This window comes from Dasypus novemcinctus, chromosome 2 (genome assembly GCF_030445035.2).
Source record: "Dasypus novemcinctus isolate mDasNov1 chromosome 2, mDasNov1.1.hap2, whole genome shotgun sequence".
NCBI lineage: Eukaryota > Metazoa > Chordata > Mammalia > Cingulata > Dasypodidae > Dasypus > Dasypus novemcinctus.
The window spans coordinates 164,717,176-164,740,073 of NC_080674.1; the positions used below are offsets into that span (position 1 = coordinate 164,717,176).

The following is a 22,898-nucleotide window of genomic DNA, read 5'->3' on the forward strand; positions in this document are numbered from 1 at the left end:
AGGGATGGGACCTACGGCAAACGAGCTTCTTGATATCTTGGTCACTCATGTATCCTTGGAGCCCATGAGAAAATACTTACGATTAACTTCTTTTCTCAGAAGAAAATGCTTATGATTACTGTGGCCCTGAAGTCTTCTGGCACCCAGTAGGAGCTCAGAAATATTTGTTGAATGATCGAATAGCATAATATTCGATCTTCCCCAACCCATACTTCAATGAACAGATACAAATGACAGTGTTTTATATATATTGGGCTTCCATATATTACTTTTATTTTAATTGAAATGATTTCACTTACAAAAGCAATTTGAAACCCCTAACATACAAGATTAGTGAAGGAGAGACTGAAAGTGGGAGACTAGAAACTAGTTTGAAAGCTTTACTGGTCCTGATTTCATACAGACCCCTGGCTGACTGTCTTGTGTATTTTCATGGCAGAGTACCAAAGAGTCCTGGTGTTTCAGAAAGATTAATGTAGAGATAATGGTATCAGGTATCATAAGGTCAGCAGATGATATTTCATGGCTTTAGGATGAAATCTTGGTTGGCATTTAGCAGGTATTCTGCTCTTATGTAGATCTCTGTAGTTTGTGTTTTGGGGAGAGGGAAAGAATGGTAGTTAACATAGATCCTGATAGGGTTGATCCCTTTGCGTTGGGAGGTTATATAATGCTGCACAGTTTGCTAGTTGTGTCTTTCACTGGAGTAATGTTTCCTATCATCAGAGTATTTGGAAATTGGTCTCTAGTTGGGTAGAGTAACAGTTTTGAATGAAACTGCCATCGTGTTGTAAAGTGCTTTGCAGAATCTTATCTACTCTCTTCTCAGTATCACTGTTCTTATTTGTGGTTTTCCTTGTGACAGGTTGATCCAGGGAGTGTGGTGGTGCTTCCTTATAAAATGATTTGTGTAATGCTTTCTCTTTGGAAATTCTTAAACACATTTCTTTAGTGCCCAGTAGGTGAAGTTGACTAAGGGCCGTGGCTCTAATTTCACCGATACCCTAGACATTTTCATTCCTAGATCATTCCTAGATTCCTTTTTGACAAAGCTAAGATGCTTCTGCTGAAATTCATTTCATGAGAGGATTGTCAAGTGCACACTTTGATATAGTCCCTGTATTTATAATGTGATGTCACAGTAAGAATTTAAGAATGGTATTGAAATGTATTAATTTGGTATGTTTTATATAGAGTTTGCCTTTTTAAAAGGCTTATTAAATTAACTCAAAAAGTGACTGAATTTCAGAAAATATTAAAAGGTTGTTACCACTCTGATTTAATGTGCATGAGCATATGAACAGATTTCTTTTGTACTATTTAAAAGATTTCTTCAAATATTATAAGGTCAGACTTTGATAGGCAGAATAGGAGAGGGAAGATAGAGGAGGCATTTGTGACACAAAGATTCCTAAAGCTAGCTGTGAATCAGAATTACTGATAGAGAAAAACAAACAAAACAAAATACAGAATTACTGAGGGAGCAGTAGTGGTGTTGTTTCCTCTAAATACAATTTCCAGAGGGGATCTCAGCATTTGTATTTTAAATATGTTTCTTAGGTTATTCTGATAAAGCTGGTCCAAGGACCAGCATTTGGGAACCATTGGTTCCAGTGTCTTCTCATCACAATTTAGAATAAAATCAAAACTTACCTTGGCCTGCAGGAACCTGTATATTCTTGCCCCTGCCTTCATCTCTGATCTCTTCCTCTTCTTGTATCACTCTTCCCCTTGCTTACTATGCTTCACACGGTGACCTTCTTTCTTATCCTAAAACAAGCCAAGTGCGTTCCCACCATTGAACTACTCTGCCCCCAGATATTTGAATGTTTCGTTCTGATCTTACATCAGATATTTCTTCCTCAAGGATGCCTCTTGATACCCCTCCAATCTGAAATTGCCCTTACCATCCCATCGATCTCTATTACATCACCCTGTTTTATTTTATTCATAGCACTTGTCCTGTAACTGAAATTATCATGTATTCTGTCTTACATTCTAGAATGTAAATTGCACAGAGGTAGGGGCCTTGTTAGTGTTAGTTTTCACTCTTATCTCTCCAACCCCTAGAATGATACCTGGCCTTTAATAATTCTTCTGCTCTGGCCAGTCAGCCAGCTCATGTAATCACAGAAATGTCCAGCTTCTCAGGCTGTAGTTTTGTGGATGGCAGTAGTTTCTTATAATTCTTTTTCTTTCTTGTCTAGCTGAATCCACCTCAGGGCGAGGCCAGTGCCTAAAACGCATTCGCTACCACGGCAGAGGTCGCTTTGGGATCATGGAGAAGGTTTATTGCCATTATTTTGTGAAGTTGGTAGAAGGGCCCCCACCTCCACCTGAGGCACCAAAGTCAGCTATCGACCACGCCAAAGAGTATATTCAAGAGCTTCGCAACCGGACCATCATTCACTCCTTGTGATGGGGGATCTCAGTCTTCAAAGTATATATATTTTTTCATTCATTTCCTAATAACAAATACACCTTAAAGACAAATGCTTTTGTGATTTGTTATTGACTTACTGAAATGTGGTAGATAGCTGTGAGTTTTATATTATATTAAAAAGGCTTTGCCCAGCTTTCTTGAGCCTCTGGGTGTATTTCTAGGCAACTTAGAAAGGGAAATCAACTTTAAACATAGTAATGGAGAATATAATTCAGAAGGTTTTCTTGAGTATCTTTTGAAGGTTATGTTAAGTTTCCAATTGTTGTCCTGTAGGTGGCAGTTTTGATACTGGACTTGAAGAATGTTGTATTTTAAGAAGCTTGTTCTTATTTCACTCGATTTTCTCTTGCGGTTGGAGGAGGGTATTGTAAAGATGAGCAGAGGTGCATGTTATTTCATTGCAATATTTTTAGGGCATCCTACAGCTCTGCCCTTCCTTTTACTGTTGGCACAGGTCAGTAAAGGATTGTATTTTCCTTTACTATTTTAGCAGTAATTTGAAATTGTAGAAATTTATTAGACATATTACTCTCAATCTACAAAAAACCCTTTAGCTTTTAAAGTTTTATTTTTAAAAAATTTTTTAAATAAAACTTTTAAAATTAAATTTAATAGATCACATAGAACATTACATTAAAAAAACATAAGAGGTTCTCATATAACCCATACCCACGCCCCCACCCCCATCATTTTTATAAATTGTATTTTTTTGAAGATACATACATCACAAAAAAGGTTACATTATAAAAAACATAAGAGGTTCCTGTAAATCCCCCATCCCCTCACCCCACTCCTCCCACACTAACAACCTCACCCATCATTGTGGCACACTTATTGCACTCAGCGAACATGTTTTAGAGCACTGCTGCACCACGTGGATAATAGTTTACTCTGTATTAAAGTTTTCTCATTGTTACGTAAAGACAATTTTCATATCTTCTTTCAGTGGTGCTTTCTGTTGCTTGAATAGCTTGTTTAGGATTGATTCATTTTTCAGGGTGAAATCAATTACCCAGAAAATTGAACCAATTTCAGCATTGCTTTGTAAAATAAGGCAGTAGGTGGTGCTCACCTACCTCCTGTTAGCAGAAAATTGTCAGCTTCAGATTCGAATGTTCCATACTGCTTGGTTGTCATTGAGACACATTTTCATTGACAAGAAGCAGTCCTTGTCCATAGCCCTAGTTCAGTAGTTCTCAAACTTCCATAAACATAAGAAAAAGCTGGGGTGGCTTGTTAAAAATGGAGATGTCTGGGTCCCACCCCAATGATTCTGATTCACTAGGCCTCTGAAGGATATGTGGGCAGAGGTCAAGAAATCTGCAGTTTTGAGTAACACTTCTAGGTTTCTTTTGTATTTGGCTGCATTTTGAGGACACTTCTCTAGTAGAATGAAGAATTTTGTTTTAGTGCCATGTTTTCAGATGGCATTAATAATAGCTACTTTTTACCTAGAACTCATTATTTGCCAAGCTCTATGCTAGTATTTTATATAATTCTTCATAACATCCTGCAAATATAAGTATTGTTTTGCTGCTTTACAAAGGGAGATCCCAAAACACAAGAGATTCAAGTGACTATATCAAGGGCATTCAGCATGTAAATATTGGAGCTATGAATAAACAAAGTTTCTAAAATACTTGGCTCTGCATACCTCATGAGTATACAGATGGGCTTTCATGCCTCTTTTATTAACCTAATGTGTTGGTGAAAAGACTGGGTTCAGTGGAATAAGCCAAGGTTTAGGACAGATTCATTCTGGGTCCTATACTGTTCTACCATAGAATAATGGAAATAACAGTGGAGTGGTAAAAAGGTGACCTCTGTTCTACTCTGTATGCTCCTAATCAGAAAGAAGACTGGCAGTTTCCCTCCCTCCTTCACTTCCATTTCATTTATTTTTAAATAAGAGGCTCACATTTGTAAACACCTGAAGAAGTTGTTAAAAAATGCAAATTCCTGGACCCTACTTTCAGACTAAGAGAGTCAGAATCTGCACTTTTAACAAATGCTTCAGCTGATGTGAGTGCTGGAGAATCACTGGACTAGAGGATCTTTGGTCTCTTTTAGCATGGATGCTTGATGATTCTTAGCCCTTGGAGATTTGTATAACTCTGGTGTGACTTAAGCCAGATGGTGGTGTGGACTCCATGACTATAAATTATATAAACATAGGCTTTATGGATTGGATTGTGTTCCCCAAAAAGATATGTTCAAGTACTAATCCCCAGTCTTGTAAATGTGATCCTATTTGGAAACAGGATCTTTGAAGATGTTACTCATGAAGATGAAGCCATAATCCAGTATAGAAGAGGGTAGGCCCTAATCCAGTATAAGAGATGTCCATATAAGGAGAGGAACTTTGGGCAGAGAGAGAAAGATGGTCAGGTGATGGAGGTGGAGATTGAGTTATGCCATAAACCAAAGAACTCTGCTAGAAACCTACCGACTTGAGAGGAAACATGGCCCTTCCATGTTTGGACTTGGACTTGTAGCCTCCAGAACTGTGAGACAGCAAATTTATTTTTTTTTAAAGATTTATTTTTTTATTTCTCTCCCCTTCCCCCCCAGTTGTCTGCTCTCTGTGTCCATTCGCTGTGTGTTCTTCTGTGACCACTTCTATCCTTATCAGTGGCATCGGGAATCTGTGTTTCTTTTTGTTGCGTCAGCTCTCCACGTGTGTGGCGCCATTCCTGGGCAGGCTTCACTTTCTTTTGCACTGAGCGGCTCTTCTTACGGGGTACACTCCTTGTGCATGAGGCACCCCTACACGGGGAGCACCCCTGCGTGGCAGGGCACTCCTTGCACCCATCAGCACTGCGCATGGGCCAGCTCCACAAGGAGGCCCAGGGTTTGAACCTTGGACCTCCCATGTGGTAGGCGGACTCCTTATCCATTGGGCCAAGTCCGCTTCCCTGAGACAGCAAATTGCTGTTATTTTAAGTCTCCCAGTTTCTGGTATATTGTTATGCCACCCCTAGCAAACTAAGACAGTAGGTACTGCTTCAGTCAGGTCAGTGGACAAAGCAGATCTTGAGTTCTAGTGGAGAAAATTTGCTTGTGATAGATCTAAGGTTAAGCCTGCATTTGGAAGGCTTCATTTCTGGTTTGTTAAAAGGTGTAATAATAGCTAACACTTTTACATAGCACTTAACTTTGAATTTGGTCCTGTTCTAAGTGCTTTCTAAGTACATGATTTCAATTGATGAGTGCTTCCCCCTGTGACTTTGATACAGAGTACATCTGGTTAGTTTCCATTTTCTAGTATCAATGAAAAATGTGGTCCCTACTTGAAGTTTACCTCTTCATATTCAGAAACTAGTATCTATTTATTCTTTAATGGCCATCTCTGAATGCTTGTAATACCCTTCTTTTTAAGAAAATTATTGCAGACTTTTTTGGTTGAAGTATAGCTCATTTGAAAAGTATACAAATACAGCTTCAGTAAGCAATCATCTGCTAACCAGGTCCAGGTAATCCCCACCCAGGTCAAGAAACAGAACGTGACTAGTGCTCCTGAAGTCCCCTTCAAGCCCTCTCCCAATCACTAGTCCTCTTCTCCCCAAAGGCAATGTTTATTCTGACTTCTAACGAATGGTAGATATTTCAATTCTTCATATATTTTCATATTTCATACATTACTATATCATAAAATTTGAAGATGTTTAGCTCTTGTTTAATGCTATATAATTTTTTGGGCAATCATATGCCTGGTAATGCTGAGGATACAGGGGGTAAACACTAAATATAGCCCCTGCCCTCCTGGAATTCACGTTCTGATGGGAAAGATAGACTACAAATTCAGTAATTGCAAGTGTTATTGTGCTGATTGCTATAAAGGCAAGAGACACAGAGGGCTGTGGGTTTTTATGAAAGTTTATTTCCTTAAAGAGAAACAATGAGAGGAAAAAATAAAAAGGACAAATAGCTTATGGATCAGGAAAGGGTTATGACACCAGAATGCCAACCTGAGGGATTTATTTGTTTTTAATAGTATGAACATTAGGACCACTTCATCCTCCTACAAGTTGAGATCTAGGTGGCATGTGTGGTCGGTTGGGGTATATACCATCTTCGGAGCTGACTGAGTCACCAAACTTTATAAGGATCTAGCTAAGCCTGAGGGGAAGGTGTATTAGTTCGCCAAAGTGGTGCTGATGGAAAATACCAGAAATTGGTTGGTTTTTATAAAGGGTATTTATTTGGGGTAGGAGCTTACAGATACCAGGCCATAAAGCCTAAGTTACTTCCCTCACCAAAATCTATTTCCGCTTGTTGGAGCAAGATGGCTGCTGACATCTGCGAGGGTTCAGGCTTCCTGGGTTCCAGGGTCTTGCTTCTCTCTAGGTTCAGGGTTCCTCTCTTCTCAGGGCTTGCTTGTTCCTGGTCTCAGGGTTCCTTTCTTCCTGGGGCTGGCTTCTGTTTTCTTTATGAGCTTCCTTCCCAGGGCTCCAGCTTAAGGCTTTCAGCATCAAACTCCAGCATCAAAACTCCAACATCAAAAACCCCCAACTCTGTCCTTTGCCATGCCTTTTATCTGTGAGTCCCACCCCTTGGTGGGTGGGGACTCAATGCCCTAATCATAACTTAGTCATGCCCAGGTTCAGACCAGTTTACAAACGTAATCCAGTATTTATTTTTGGAGTTCGTAACTATGTCAAACTGCTACAGAAGGACATATGACATGCATAATAAAGTGGATGTTTTCCTGAATATATGAATAATTAGATTTATTCCATGTGTTTCATTTTAATACAGAAGTTGTGCAACAATTTTAATTGATTATGAGGGACTCAGTCACACATTTTAGTTTAAAACAGGAAAAGTTTTTGGTGTAATAAGTGAGCTTCAAGACAGGTTCTAAAGCAGGGGAAGGGAAAGTTGCATAAGCGACATGAATACATCTAGAAAAGGGCATCTCTTCTTAAACCTTTGTCCCTGATGTAACTGTCCAGTATCATCTCTATTTGAGAGAGGTTGTAGACTTTATTCTTAAAACAGCTCAATGTGATTTCTGTTAATATATATTTATATGTGTTATGGTATCACAAATATTTCGGAAGAAAGGAAAATTGCAAAATGAATCATACTTGTGCACTAAAATAAAAACTTTGTCCAATGGGAATTCAAATGAGTTATTATTTTCCCTTTAAGGAGGCTCATAAAAATTCTATCTTGGAAAGGTGTGGTGATATCAATATCAAATGAAGTGAAAGTTAAATATTAAATGCCTTTTCTAAAGGCATTAAATGAATCTAAGAGGGTTGTTTAATACACATGTAGAACACATTCTGCAATCAAAATTCATAAACCTCTTGAAGACCATCTATAAATTCCAAGTGTACACAGTGGTCCCAAGGGTAAGAAGTCTTGGTTTAAAGTATTTTAGTATCTTTCTTTCTACCTACCTATCTACCTACCTACCTACCTATTTGTCCTATCTATCTAAATGGCCACTATTCTTTCCCCCTTCCCTGTATTCATGCTCTATGCAATGTGACTGAGTAGCCCCTTTTATCAAGAGTCTGTCCCTGTCCTTTGAATCTGGACTGGCTTTGGGACTTCTTTAGCCAAATGACAGAAGTGACTGTCAGCTTTCAGCCTAGGCCTCAAGAGGGCCTTGCTTGCTTTCTCTCTTGGAATTCTGCCACATCAACAAGCCCAGGATAACCTGCTAGGGAATGAGAGGCCACGTGGAAGAAAGTCGTGGGTCCCCAGCCAACCCCTAAATTGAGAGAGCCCAGCTTACATCAGCAGAACTGGCTAGCCAACCAAAAGCTGACTACAGATGCAGGAATGAGCCCAGCTGATACTAGAAGATCCACCAGGAACTGGCCTATAGATTCATGAACAATAATACTCGCTTACTGTGTCAGCCACTGAGATTTGAGATGTTTTGTAATATAGTAATAGGTATGAGAAATATTTAAAATTTTATACCCTACAGAGAATACCTAACCTTTTCAAATGGCTGTAAGCAAAATAGACCTCAATAGATTCCTCCAAATAGGAATTATATTAGGCTACTTTTTTAGAAACATGTTGCCTTAAAACTAGTAATTTGTTCTTTTCTAAAGAGTTTAAACATAATTCACACTACTAAATAATAGAACACTTCTAACTCTTGAAGGTTCAAAACTATAATTATAGACTATTTGGGATCTATAATGATGATAATGTGATCACTGCATATCAAAATGTAGGCTCAGCTGCCAAAGAAAATTAATAATTTTAAATACACTCATTATATTAAGAATGAATGAAAATAAATGAATTAAGCAATAAACCCAAAAGGTTTAGTTTATCTTGTTTCTTTAAAAAAATTTTTTTTGAATTAATTTTAAACTTGGAGAGTAACTGTAGAAATAGTAAGAGTACCCTCAGGGAAGCAGATTTGGCTCAACCGATAGAGCGTCTGCCTACCATATGGGAGGCCCAAGGTTCAAATCCAGGGCCTCCTGACCTGTGTGGTGACCTGTCACATGTGCAGTGCTGATGTGCGCAAGGAGTGCCATGCCACGCAGGAGTGTCCCCCGCGTAGGGGAGCCCCACACGCAAGGAGTGTGCCCCCACAAGGAGAGCTGCCCCATGTGGAAAAAAAACGTAGCCTGCCCAGGAGTGGCACTGCAGACACAGAGAGCTGACACAGCAAGATGACGCAGCAAAAAGAGACACAGGTTCCTGGTGCTGCTGACAAGAATACAAGTGGACACAGAAGAACAAACACCAAACGGACAGAGAGAGCAGATAATGGGGGCAGGGAGGGGAGAGAAAAAAAAAAAAAGTACCCTCATATCCCTCACCTGCTTACTCTAATATAATATAAAGATCTTACTCTAATGTTAAGACCTTACATAACCAAGCATGACTTGGTGAAACCTTGATTTTGAACATCTAGGCTTCAAAATCATGAGACTATCAATGCTTGTTTTTTTTTTTTTTAAAGATTTATTTTTATTTATTTAATTCCCCTCCCCTCCCCCGGTTGTCTGTTTTCTGTGTCTTTTTGCTGCGTCTTGTTTCTTTGTCCGCTTCTGTTGTCGTCAGCGGCACAGGAAGTGTGGGTGGCGCCATTCCTCGACAGGCTGCTCCTTCCTTCGCGCTGGGCGGCTCTCCTTACGGGGTGCACTCCTTGCGCGTGGGGCTCCCCTACGCGGGGGACACCCCTGCGTGGCATGGCACTCCTTGCGCGCATCAGCACTGCGCATGGGCCAGCTCCACACGGGTCAAGGAGGCCCGGGGTTTGAACCGCAGACCTCCCATGTGGTAGACGGACGCCCTAACCACTGGGCCAAAGTCCATTTCCCAATGCTTGTTGTTTAAGTCAACCCACTGTGTTTTGTCATAGTTGCTCTGGCAAACTAAGACAGGGCCCAGAACTAGATTTTTTAAAAAAGACTTATTTAACTTATTTATTCCCGACCTCCTACACTTGTTGTTTGCATGTGCTGTGTCTGTTCCTTGTGTGCTCATCTTTCTTTTTTTAGGAGGCATCTGGAACAAAACCCGGGACCTCTGATGTGGGAGGCCCCTAATCACTTGAGCCACCACTGCTTCCTGCTTTGTTGTATCTCTCATTATGTTTTTCCTCCTTGTGTCTCGTTATGTCATCTTGTGTCAGCTCACTGTGCCAGCCCAATGTGCCAGCTCAATGTTTTGCTCATTTTTAGGAGGCACTAGGAACCGAACCCAGGACCTCCCATGTGGTAGGCAGGAGCTCAGTTGTTTGAGCCACATCTCCTTCCCCAGAACTAGATTTTAAAGCTATTTAGTCAAGGACAATATAACAAGGGACAACACAGCCAGAACCACCACTCCCCCAAACACACACACATGCACAATGAGACTGTTCTAGCAGAAATGCTCTAGACCTGATACCAGGATTCTACCATAGCTATTCCAAAAGGGCCAGATGCCCATTTATACTTTGCTTGCCAGGACATATAATCTTATACCTATGACCAGCTCCTCACATTGTTCTCTTCCATATCTGAATCTTGTGTGGGTGCAGTTGAGTGGCAGAAAAGTTCACTTGCCTAAACCTCAGCTGTAAGGGATCTAGAAATGTACTTCAGTTTTCCAGCCTTGACAGCAGGTCAGTGTCCTCTAGTAAAAGATCACCAGGAGCACAACTGTAGCTGAACAAGTTCGGTTTATTGTTGCAGCCAGGAAGAACCCACATCATAGGGAATCATGGGTTGTCTTAGTAAGAGGGTGTTTGAGTGTAGCAGGGAGCTGTGTAAAACAACTGCTTCCAAGAAGCAGGTGTGGCTCAAGTGATTGAGCTCCCACCTACCACATGGAGGTCCCGGGTTTGGTTCCTGGTGCCTCCTAAAGAAGAAGAGCAAGACAGTGAGCTGGTGGGTGGTGAGCTGACACTACAAGGTGATGCAACAAGAGACACCAGGAAAACGACAGAAGACAAAGCAGGGAGTGGAGGTGGCTCACGTGATTAGGTGCCTCTCTCCCACATCAGAGGTCCCAGGTTTGCTTCCCGGTGCATCCTGAAAAGAAGACCAGCACACAACAAACACATGGCAAATGCAAACAGTGACAGGGTGGGAGAAGTTAAAAAAAAAGCCTGCTTCCTACCAAACTGAGAGGGATATGTCAAACAAAGGCTTGGACAAGTCCAGTTTTAACAAGCAAAAGAGCATTTAATAGGGGGCTTATGAGAGGAAGCTCTTCACACTGGTGGATCCAAGCCTGGTCGTGACCTAAATCCTCCGATTTGCAGCAGAAAGACAGTTTGGCACTTATAAGGACACCAGTCACTGGATTTAAGGGCCCATCTTAATCCACTATGACCTCATTTTAACTTTATTACATCTGCAAAGACCCTATTTCCCAATAAGGTCACGTTCACAGGTACCAGGGGTTCAGACTTCAAAGTCTCTTTGGGGGTCACAATTCAACCTACATAGAGTAACTGTCTGATGTTGGTATCTTTTTTTTTTAAAGGTTTATTTTATTTATTTTTCCCCACCTCCTTGTTGTTTGCACTTGCTGTGTCTATTCATCTTCCTTGTTTCTTTAGGAGGCACCGGGAACTGAACCCGGACCTTCAATGTGGGAGGGAGGCACCTAATTGCTTGAACCACCTCTGTTCCTGCATTGTGTTTTTTCTCTTGTGTCTCTTTGTTGTGTAATCTTATTGTATCAGCTCACCACACCTCCTGTTGTGTCAGCTTGCTGTCTTGCTTGTCTTCTTTAGGAGGCACCAGGAACCTTGGATCCCTGCTTCGTTGAGTCTCTCATTATGTTTTTTCTTCTTGTGTCTTTTGTTGTGTCAGCTTGTTACTTCCGCCCATCATGCCAGCTCGCTGTCTTCTTCAGGAGGCACCAGGAACCAAACCAGGGACCTCCCATGTGGTAGGCAGTAGGTCAATCACTTGAGGCACATCCACTTCCATTCTTGTGTCTTTTGTGTCAGCTTGCTGCCCTCCCTGTTGTGTCAGCTCGCTGTCTTGCTTGTCTTTTTTAGGAGGCACTGTTGAACCTCTGCTCCTTGCTTTATTGTGTCTCTCATTGTTTTTCTTTTTGTATCTCTTGATGCATCAGCTTGCTGTGCCTGCCTATTGTGCCAGCTCACAGTCTTCTTTAGGAGGCACTGGGAACCGAACCAGGGACCTCCTATGTGATAGGCAAGAGCTCAATCACTTGAGCCACATCTGCTTCCCTGATGTTGATATTCTGAGAGATCGTTTATGTTCCACAGGTCATAAAATATCATGGCCTGTCTGAGTGCATAGCCAGCTTCCAAACAGCAGAGGCTGTACTTTTTTTCTTTCTCAAGTACAAGCTTGAAGGAGATTGGAATGGCTGTTGAGTGAGGTGGTTTATTGTATCTGCAATGGGTATGATCATAATGTGAAGCTCTGGTGTTTCCTACTAAAGATCAAGGCAATGTGCATACTCTTCATGATCAGTCAATATTTTCCAAAATATTTTCCAAAAGTTTCCAAAGCAGTAAGATGAAATAAGAGAAAATTCTTTGGAAAGGAGGAGACAAATTATTACTTACATATAATTGCTCATCTGGGAACTCAAGAAAATCAACTGAAAAACTGTTAGAAGTAATGTGAATCCATAGGTTACAAAATCAGAAAATCGATGTTTATCCTTTAAGTCAACAATCATCATTTAGAAAATAAATTTTAAAAGGTATTAATAAAAGTGACTAAAATATAAAATATCTAAGAATAAACTTAACATAAGAAAGATATGCAGGACCTATATAAATTGTAAAATTTTACTAGGGACTTGAAGGAACACTTGAATAAATGATAGGGCACACTACATTCCTGGATAGCATAACTCAATAATTCAGCCATTTAAATTCTCATAAAAATTTCAAAAGTATTTTTTTAACTAGACAATATAATTCTAAGGTCACCTGAGAAGCTTAATAAAAAGGTGAAAGTAGCCAAGAAGGTTTGGAAGATTGGAGGGTGACTTATACCACTAGAAAGAAAGACTTGATATGAAAGCAGCAGGATTTTTATGTAAGAATAAAAATAGCCCCCAAACAGATTCAAGGATATACACTTGGTATGTGCTAAAGATGGAATTTAAGTATACTTCCACTTTTGATTAGGATATAGAAAACTTCAAAGCATGAAGTTCCTACCCTTACAGTGAGAATATGACAAACTACAAAATCATTATTTATGTTGAGCTCAGTCAAAATGATGAAGTTGTGAAGCAACCAAGTAATGAATACAAAAGAGATAAGCTCCAGCTCCTCCAAGGAGAGATGGGATACACAAACTGTCTCATCTATGGCAGAGCACAGGAAGCAGAGGTGCTGGCCAGGAATCAAGCTGGCAAGAAGAAATCACCTAACACTTGAAAGCTCTGTTAAAATTCAAGTATGGGTTAATGTGTCAGTCTGATAGAGCTGGACTCACAGGGAGTTTGCACTCAGCTGCAAACTCTTTTCCACAGTCTTCCACCAGGGCCTCACAAGAAATGTTGGGGGCAGGGCAGGAGCCTAGCTTTCTCTAGTCAACCTCAGTGGTGCTGGCAGGCAGGAGGCAATCAATGGTTATAAGGCGGCAAGCACCAAATACCACATATTTTCTCGGATTCTTCTCTCATAGGAGGTAACAGACTTAAGCTGTTGTGGCGAGGGCAGCAAACCCCACAGGGTTCAGACTGATGAGTGGATTTAGAGTGGGCTGGGTGGGGGAATGGGAGGCGCAAGGCCCTTCCCACTTTCCTGGACAGTTTTTCCCTATCAATCCAAAACCTTTAGCCTCAGGGAGAGGGATGGCAAAATATATCACCCCAGGGCACAGTCAAAGATGCATTGCTCAATAGATACATAAAAAGCATTTGGTAAAACTGAATATCAATTTAGTATTGAAAACAAACTCTCAGAAAACTAGAACTTCCTCAATCTGATAAAAGGCATCTATGAAAAACCAATAGCTAACATCATACTTATTGGTAGATTGAATCTACCCCCTAAAATCAGGAACAAGGCAAGGATATCTGCTCTTATCATTCACCTTCAATGTTGTACTGGATGCCCTAGATAGTTTAATAAATAAAGAAAAGGAAAAGGCACACAAATTGTAAAGAATAAAATAAAATAGGCTTTACTCACAAATGACATAATTATGTAGAAAATTCCCCCCAAAATCTACAAAAATGCTACCAGGACTAGTAAGTGAGGTTAGCATGAACACAGGATGCAATAAATAATATGCAAAAATCATTAGCAAATGAACAATTAGAAATTAAAATAAAAAAACAGTAACTTCTATAAGTACCAAAACCAGAGATAAATCTATGAAAATATATGCAAGATTTGTATACAGAAAACTACGAAGCCTTGATAGGAGAAATCAAATAGACCTAAATAAAGAGATATACTGTGTTTGTGGATTGGAAGACTTGATATTGTTAAGATGTCAATTGTCCCAAAATTGATCCATAGATTCAGTGGAATGCAAATCAAAATTCTGTAGGATTTTTAAAATTTTAAGAAAAAATTTTTTGTATCAAGTTGACTAAAACTTATATGGAGAAGTAAAGTACCTATAGTAACCAAAACAATTTGGAAAAGAGCAAAGCTGGAAGAATCAACTACCTGATTTTTTTTCAGATTTATTTATTTATTTATTTCTCTCCTCCCCTCCCCTCAGTTGTCTGCTCTCTGTGTCCATTTGCTGTGTGTTCTTCTGTGACGCTTCTATCCTTATCAGCGGCACTGGGAATCTGTGTTTCTTTTTGTCATGTCAGCTCTCTGTGTGTGTGGTGCCATTCTTGGGCAGGCTGCACTTTCTTTTACACTGGGCGGCTCTCCTTATGGGGCGCACTCCTTGCACGTGGGGCTCCCCTACGCGGGGGACACCTCTGCGTGGCAAGGCACTCCTTGCGCGCATCAGCACTGCACATGGGCCAGCTCCACACGGGTCAAGGAGGCCTGGGGTTTGAACCGCGGACCTCCCATGTGGTAGGCGGACGCCCTAACCACTGGGCCAAGTCTGCTTCCCTCACTACCTGATTTGAGACATCTAATGCTACAGAAATTAAAACAGTGTGGTGGGAAGTGGATATGGCTCAAGTGATAGAGCTCCTGCCTACCCCAAAGGAAGTCCTGGGTTTGGTTGCCCAGTGCCTCCTGGAGAAGATGAGCAAGACAGTGAGCTGGTGCAATGGGTAGGCACAGCAAACTGACACAGTAAGATGATGCAGTAAGGGAGACACAGAGGAAGGAATGAGAGACACACCACAAAAGTGGGGAGCTGAGGTGGCTCAAGCTATTGAGCGCCTCTCTCTCACGTGGGAGGTCTTGGGTCCGGTTCCCAGTGCCTCATAAAAAGACGAGCATATAGTGAACAGACACAGAGCAGACAGTGCAAAACAATGAGGAGGGGGAGAAATAAATAAATCTTTAAAAAAATATATGGGGATTCCCATATACCACATCCCCTCCCCTTCCCACATTTTCCATTAACAACATCTTTCATTAGTATGGTACATTTGTTAAAACTGATTAACATTGATTGAAGCACTGCTACTAACCATGGACTATAGTTTACATTTTAGTTTACATTTTGCCCTGCACAATTTTATAGGTTTTGACAAAATGTATATTGCCCTGTATCTGTCATTGCACTGTCATGCAGAACAGTTGCAATGTCCTGAAAATGTCTCCATGTTATACTGATTCTTCCCTCTCCCTCACCTCAGAACCACTGGTAGCCACTGCCTTTATATCATGATACAAGTTCTTCCATTGCTAGAATAATATTAAGTCTATAATAGAATAACAATAAGTCTATTATTCATGCCCCAATCTTGAGAATGTGAGGCTGGTGATGCCCAATCTGTTTCTAAATGGGAAGGGGTTTAGATCCCATGGGGCAAATGGATGGAACTGCCTTGCTTGCAATTACAGACACTCTCTGTTCCTTGGGATTGGTGTTGTCCATCCTCCTCCTCTTGTTAGTTGTCCTGGGTGAGTCCAGTGAACTGGAGAGTAGGTGTTGCAACTCTGCTGAGATTTAGGGCCCAACAGGCACATGAACAGATGAAAGATTTAAGTCTCTGGGACATATATTTAACAAGTACATGGAGCTGGACTCAGATGTGATCTTTTTTCACAAGGCTCTCCTGTTACTTTTACCAGAACTGTAGTTGGTGCTGGGGTTTAATGTATACCCAGGGGATCTGAATCTCTGGACTGAGCATATGATAGCCAGGCCTTGAGCCTCAACAGACTTCAGCTCCTACACTCTGGTTTGTGGGACTTACCCTACTCAGCTAACATGGAGGTGAAGAAGGTCAACCACCACACCAGGAAGCCAAGAGTGCCTACAACTGAAAGCAGGAGGATTGCATGCAGAATCCATGTGGAATCTAAGCCCCCTCTTGATATAGATGTGGAGTGGACACAACCATTCCAAGGTCCACAGGATGGAGGAATAGAGTATGGATTAGAGTGGACTTACTGATATTCTATTGATGAACTATTATGATTAGTAATCGAAGAAAATGTGGCATTGGTGTGGAGAAAGTGGCCATGGTGGCTGCTGGGTGTGGGGATGGGAGGAGGAGATGAGAAGTGGAGGCGTTTTCGGGACTTGGAGTTGTCCTGGGTGATGCTGCAGGGACAGTTACTGGACATTGTATGTCCTCCCATGGCCCACTGGGTGGAATGCGGGAGAGTGTAGGCTATGATGTGGACCATTGACCATGAGGTGCAGCAGTGCTCAGAGATGTATTCACCAAATGCAATGAATGTCTCATGATGATGGACGAGATTGTTGTTATGGGGTGAGGAGGGTGGGGGGTATATGGGGACCTCATATTTTTTGAATGTAATATAAAAAAATAAAGACAAAAAAAAACCAAGTACAGTGCTAACTATAGGTTCAAATGAAAGGGGCAGAAGAACCATGTGTAGGGAAACTATAAATGAGTTTAACGGTGATACACTGTAGAGCATAAATTCAAAATCATAGTCCATGGTTTACATTAGGGTTCACTAGTCAATTGACTGTTGAAAAAAGTGCCAAGGCAATTCAATGGAGAAAGAATAGTTTTTTTCAACAAATAGTGCTGGAGCAATTTACATCCATATGCAAAAAACAAAATAAAAAACAAAAATCACTACCACCGCCAACAAAACACCTTAACCCATACCTCTCACCAAATAAAAAACTTAACTCTAAATGGATCAAAGTACTAAATTTAAAACCTATATCTGTAATATGTATAGATGAAAATATAGGAGAAAATATTTATGACTTTTAGTTAGGAAAAGATTTATTTGATAAGACACAAAAAACCTGAGCCAAAAAAGAAAAAATAGTCATAAGGGATTTCATCAGAATTCAAAGCTTGTTTTCTTAGAAGGACACTGTTAAGAGAATGAAAAGTCACAGACTAGGAAAAGATATTTGCAAAATACGTATCTGATAAAGGACTAGTTTTCAGAATATGTAAAGAATGATCACAACTCAGTAATAAGAAAGCAATCATCTCAATTAGAACATGGGCAAAATATTTAGTCACTTCACCAAAGAAGAGAGATTAGTGGCCAATAGGAACATGAAAATGTGTTCAACGTCGTTAGTCATTAGGGAAATACAAACTAAAACTACAAGGAGGTACCAGTACACACCTCTTAGAATAACTAAAAGAATACTGACAGTACAAAAGACCATTGAGAATGCAGAGCAATGGGCACTCTCAAGATGTTGCTGGTCAGAATGCAGGCATTTTGGAAGGCAGCCTCACAGTATCTTAGAAAGTTAAACATACACTTGCCTTATAACCCAGCAATTGCAGTCCTAGGTCTTTATCCAAGGGAAACGAGTACATGCAAATACTTAAGGCAAATGTTTATATTAATAGCAGTTTTATTCATAATCTCCCCGAACTGGAAACAACCCAAATGTGCTTCAACTGATGAAAGAACATACAAATTGTATATTGTAATACTACTCAGCAATAAAAAGGATGAATCACATGAACAACATGGATGAATCTCAAAAGGTAAATCTATAGGGACAGAAAACAAATCAGTGGTTGCCAGTGGGGATGGGGATGGAGAACTGACTACAAAAGATAACAAGAGAACTTGGGGTGGTGGGAATATTCTGTGTCTTGCTGGTGGTGACTACAAGACTATAATTGGTCAAAATTCATGGAACTGTACTCTTAAAAAGGATGGATTTTACTGTGTATGGATTACATCTCAAGAAGCCTGACTTTTAAAAATTGGCTTGGGAAGAAAGTGTCATGCCATAAAAAGTGCTGAAATAATTGGAAACCATTTTGGGAAAAAATTCTCACATCATATAATATAAATTCCAGCTGGATTATAGATGTGAATGAAAAAAACTATATATGATATGAATAGGGCGTAAGAGTATCACTGTGGAAGGGAAAAGGTTTTCTGGTGGATGTGTGGGAGTGCCGTATATTATATATATACATTGCTGTGGTCTAGGACTCCTGTGAAGAAAAGCTGAATAATTAGGGGGGGGGAAAAAAAAAAAAAGAAAAAAAAAAAGATAGGATGTGGAATTTTTTCAAGTCAACATTCTTTATCTAAGTTCTTTATCTAACTTTATCCAAGTTCTTTATCTATCCTTTAAACCCATCGCTATATGCCATTCCCTAGTAAGGGACCATGACATTATATTGGGCTTCAAATTTCGGGGAGTTCTGGATCACAGAGTGTTTCAACAATGGCAATGGAGGGATACTGGTATGGGATACCAATGACAGGTGATATGTGGCTGACAGGGAGCTGTACAGAACATATGTCCAGGATGCATGGTAATGTTTGGATATACTCATAGTGGCAACAATTAAAAACCACAGCAGGGGGGGTACTGGGTTCCTGGCCAGTGGTGCTCTGTCATGGTCCCTAGGGGAGCAGCAACAGTCGCCCAGGTACAGTGGCGGGGACTGGGAGGGAGTGAGGGTTCAACAGTGAGCCCCCGATGCTAATGACTATGCTTGTGAGCTGATAAACCTAAAATAAGAACAAGGCCTAGAGCAACATTGTGCCTGGGAATTTCCTCCTGTCAGCCTTCATGTTACTCAAATGTGGCCAGTCTCGAAGCCAAACTCAGCATGTAAACGCAATGCCTTCCCCCCAGTGTGGGACATGACACCCGGGGATGAGCCTCCCTGGCAACGAGGGACCACTATCAACTACCAACTGATGATGCAACTGGAAAATGACCTTATACGGAAGGTTCAATGCAGATCAGCAGAATATCCATGTCTACATAAAATACCATGACTTTAAAATGCTGTTTGACCTAAAGTAAGGGGGAAATGGAAAGGAGAAATGAGTTTATATGGCTACGAGTTTCTAAAAAAGAGTCTGGAGGCTGGCAGAAGGATTGCCCTCATGCACAACTGAGCAGAGTCAGAGAGACAGATAAAGCAGATACAACCCCCAGATATTGGTTCCTTTGAGGGCTAAAGAGACCCATGGGAGTTATGGTCATGGCCGATGGGGTTAACTACCAGGGCAGATGGCCCCTCTTTGGAAATGGTGTTTATGTGTGATGAATCTGGACTCAGATGGGATCTCCCTTCATAAGACTTTCATGCTAATGTGCTGGAGGTGCAGTTAATGTTGGGGTTTAAGATATATTTAGGGGATTTGAATCTCTGGACTGACAATGTGATAGCCAGGTCCTGAGCCTCAACAGACTCCAGCACCTACAATCTGATCTATTGGACTTACCACACTCAGCTAAGATGGAGTTGAAGAAGGACAACCACCACACCATGGAGCCTAGAATGATTACAACTGAAAATGGGAGGATTGCATCCAGCATCCATGTGGAATCTGAGCCTCCTCTTGACATAGAGGTGCAATGGACACAACCAATCCAATGTCCACATAGAAGAGGTGGCATTGGATTGGGAAAAGTGGACATGGTGGACGATGGGTATGGGGAAAGGCAGGAAGAGATGAGAGGTGGAGGCATCTTTGGGACATGGAGCTGCCCTGGATGGTGCTTCAGAGGTAATCACCGGACATTGTAAATCCTCACAGGGCCCACTAGATGGAATGGAGGAGAGTATGGGCCATGATGTGAACCATTGTCTATGAGGTGCAGAGGTGCCCAAAGATGTACTTATCAAATCCAATGGATGTGTCATGATGATGGGAACGAGTGTTGTTGGGGGGGGAGAGGGGGAGTGGGGGGGGTGGGGTTGAATGGGACCTCACATATATATTTTTAATGTAATATTACAAAGTCAATAAAAAAAAAAAGAAAAAACTATAAAATACTTTGAAATATGCAGAAAATATAGCTGATGGATATATGAGGAATAAAAGCAGAAAGCAAAGCAAGGAAGTGGTGAACCAGGAGGTAACAAAAGTGTGTACTTGAGAAAGGATCCACTGGAGGAATCGCAGGTAATGGCAGTGTTCTCCCTCTCTTTCTCTCTCTGTAATTTGGATGGAGGTTACATGGGTGTTTGCTTTATGTTTATTCATCGCACCATACAGTATGCCTTTTGTATATATACCAAATGTTACAATAGTAAAAAGAGTTAAATTGGGGTCGGATGTAATTTCCTGCATTTTGTACACAGGGGTATTTAGGCAAAGAGGGAAGAAGGTCCTTCGGTGAAGATGTTTCTCATTTCCTAGTTCTAATTCTTCATCGCCAGGGCAATGTTCTACCAGCCAAAGCAGATATATGGTTTAGCATAAGTTAACCGACTCTGAACCTTTTAAACTGAGGCTAGTTTAAGGGAACCTAGATTGTACATAGGAAATATTTATTAAAAATGAACAAAAATATGGATGAAATCTATCTGATCCTGAGCTGGGGAAAGCATTTGTAAGCAACAAAAGCACAGGCAGAAGCCATAAATTAGACAGTCCATAGACTTGACAACTCCCAAATTAAAAACTGTATGCAACTTTATAAATGTTAAAAGGAAACTTGGGGGGAAATATGTTTTCAAAACATAGGGCAGATAAAGGGTTAATGTTTTAAAAATACAAAGCACCCTTAAAATCAGTAAGACCAATATTCTAAGAGACGAAACAGGTAAGGAACACAGGGGCAATTCACAAGTGAAGAAATACTCTTAATAAGCCTAGGAAAAAAATTCCTCATTCTCTCAAGTAACCAAATACTTGCAACATCAAAAACTGCCAGTTGACACAAATATGTGGTTATACCAAACCCCATTGACTGTACAGTTTGGCTGAATTGTATGCTTTATAAATACATACCAATAAAATTGATTTGTTTAAAAAAAAAACAAAACTGCCAGTTGTCACACATCAAATTATCCAGGATTAAAAGTATACAACATCTAATATTGGGAAGTTGTAGAGAAAAGAAAACTCTTAAGCATTTGGTAGGAAATACCACCTTTTTGAGAAATTCAGCAACATTAACAAGAGCCTCAAAAACTGTGTATTCTTTGATGTAATAAGATATGCACAAAGAAATTTATAATAGTGATAATTGGAAATAACTGAAACCTCTCCAGTGATAGGGAACTAGGTAGATTCTGTTATTAGCCAAAATGGTACCTTTGTGTGACTAAGAAAAGAAGCTCCTCTTACTCCAGGGATATTACGTCCCATGTCAGGCTCATGCAGGCAGCAACCCTTATACCCAGATACATGGCTCTGCTGCATACAATGGGAAAGTGTTCTGTAGCCATTAAAGCTGATAGCATTAAAGTACTTTCTTGAATAATTTTGAGTAATATAGCAATATTTTGCTGTAGACTATTAATAACATACATGTAATATGCTAAGAAAAGTTTCTGGCATGCAGTAATAGCTATTATTGAAAAGGTAAGTTTAAACATGTATGAACCGGCAGGGCATTATATCGAGTGAAGCAAGCCAGACACAAAGGACAAATGCTGTATGATTGCATTATTATGAACTAAATGTATTGTGTAACATATTGTATGATTCCATTTATATAAAATGTAAATATAAATCAATTTATAAAGATGAATTTTGATAGGATTAGTGGTTATGTAGAGCTAGAGAAGACATGCTAAGTGGTGTAGAGTTTTTGTTTTTGGAGTAATGAAATAATTCTAAAAGTTTTTGTGATGATGAATACAGAACATTGTGATTATACCAAAAGCCATTGATTATACACTTTAGATAGATCACTTGGTAAGTGAATGTATTTCAGTAAAACTGCTTAATAAGTAACTAAATAATTGTGCAAGAATAGCCAGAAATAGCAGCTATGTACAGCAGGGGAAATAGATTGAAAGGTGAGGAATTTTCTTGTTTATTTGTCTGTTGTTTATTATTATTATTGTTGAAATAATGAAAATGTTGTAATAATGATTGAAGTGATGAATGCACAACTATGTGATTATAGTGAATACCATTGATTATACACATTATATATCTTGAATGAATTGTATGCTTTATTATGTATCAATAAAATTGGTTTGTTAAAAAAAGGCTTAAAAAGAGGTAAGTTTAAAAAATGTGTACAACAAAAACTCAATTTATAAAAGCATAAATAATATCTGGGTAGAAAGAAAACAGGAAAAAAGGACTAGAAGGATTATTACCAATATTTTAAGCATTATTATATCTAGGTGATGTTTATTAGTGACTTTTATTTTATTATTATTATTTTTAAGATTAAAAAAAAATTTCTCTCTCCCTCCCCCCCCTCCAGTTGTCTGCTCTCTATGTCCATTTGCTGTGTGTTCTTCTGTGACTGCTCCTATCCTTATCAGCAGCACCAGAAATCTGTTTCTTTTTTTGTTGTTGTTGCATAATCTTGTTGTGTCAGCCCTCCGTGTGTGTGGTGCCATTCTTAGTCAGGCTGCACTTTCTTTTTTTTTTTTTTTAATTATTTATTTTTTTAAATTACATTATGAAAAATATGAGGTCCCATTCAACCCCACCGCCCCTGCCCCCCACTCCCCCCACAGCAACACTCTCTCCCATCAT

The 22,898-nt window shown here is 40.0% G+C and overlaps 1 protein-coding gene across 7 annotated transcripts in view; it reads left to right on the plus strand.

The window, feature by feature from the left end:
• MRPL22 (mitochondrial ribosomal protein L22) overlaps positions 1-22,898 on the plus strand; it is a 112,874-nt gene that overhangs the window by 41,947 nt on the left and 48,029 nt on the right. For 6 of the 7 annotated variants that reach the window (XM_004482588.4, XM_012521234.3, XM_071210879.1 and 3 more), the window contains one exon: positions 2,208-7,568. The exons of the other annotated variant lie outside the window; for it this stretch is intronic. In XM_004482588.4, the coding sequence (XP_004482645.2) occupies positions 2,208-2,419 (212 nt within the window). In that variant the 3' untranslated portion in view covers positions 2,420-7,568. Of the gene's footprint in view, positions 1-2,207; positions 7,569-22,898 lie in introns of those variants that run through there. 7 annotated transcript variants of the gene reach the window in all.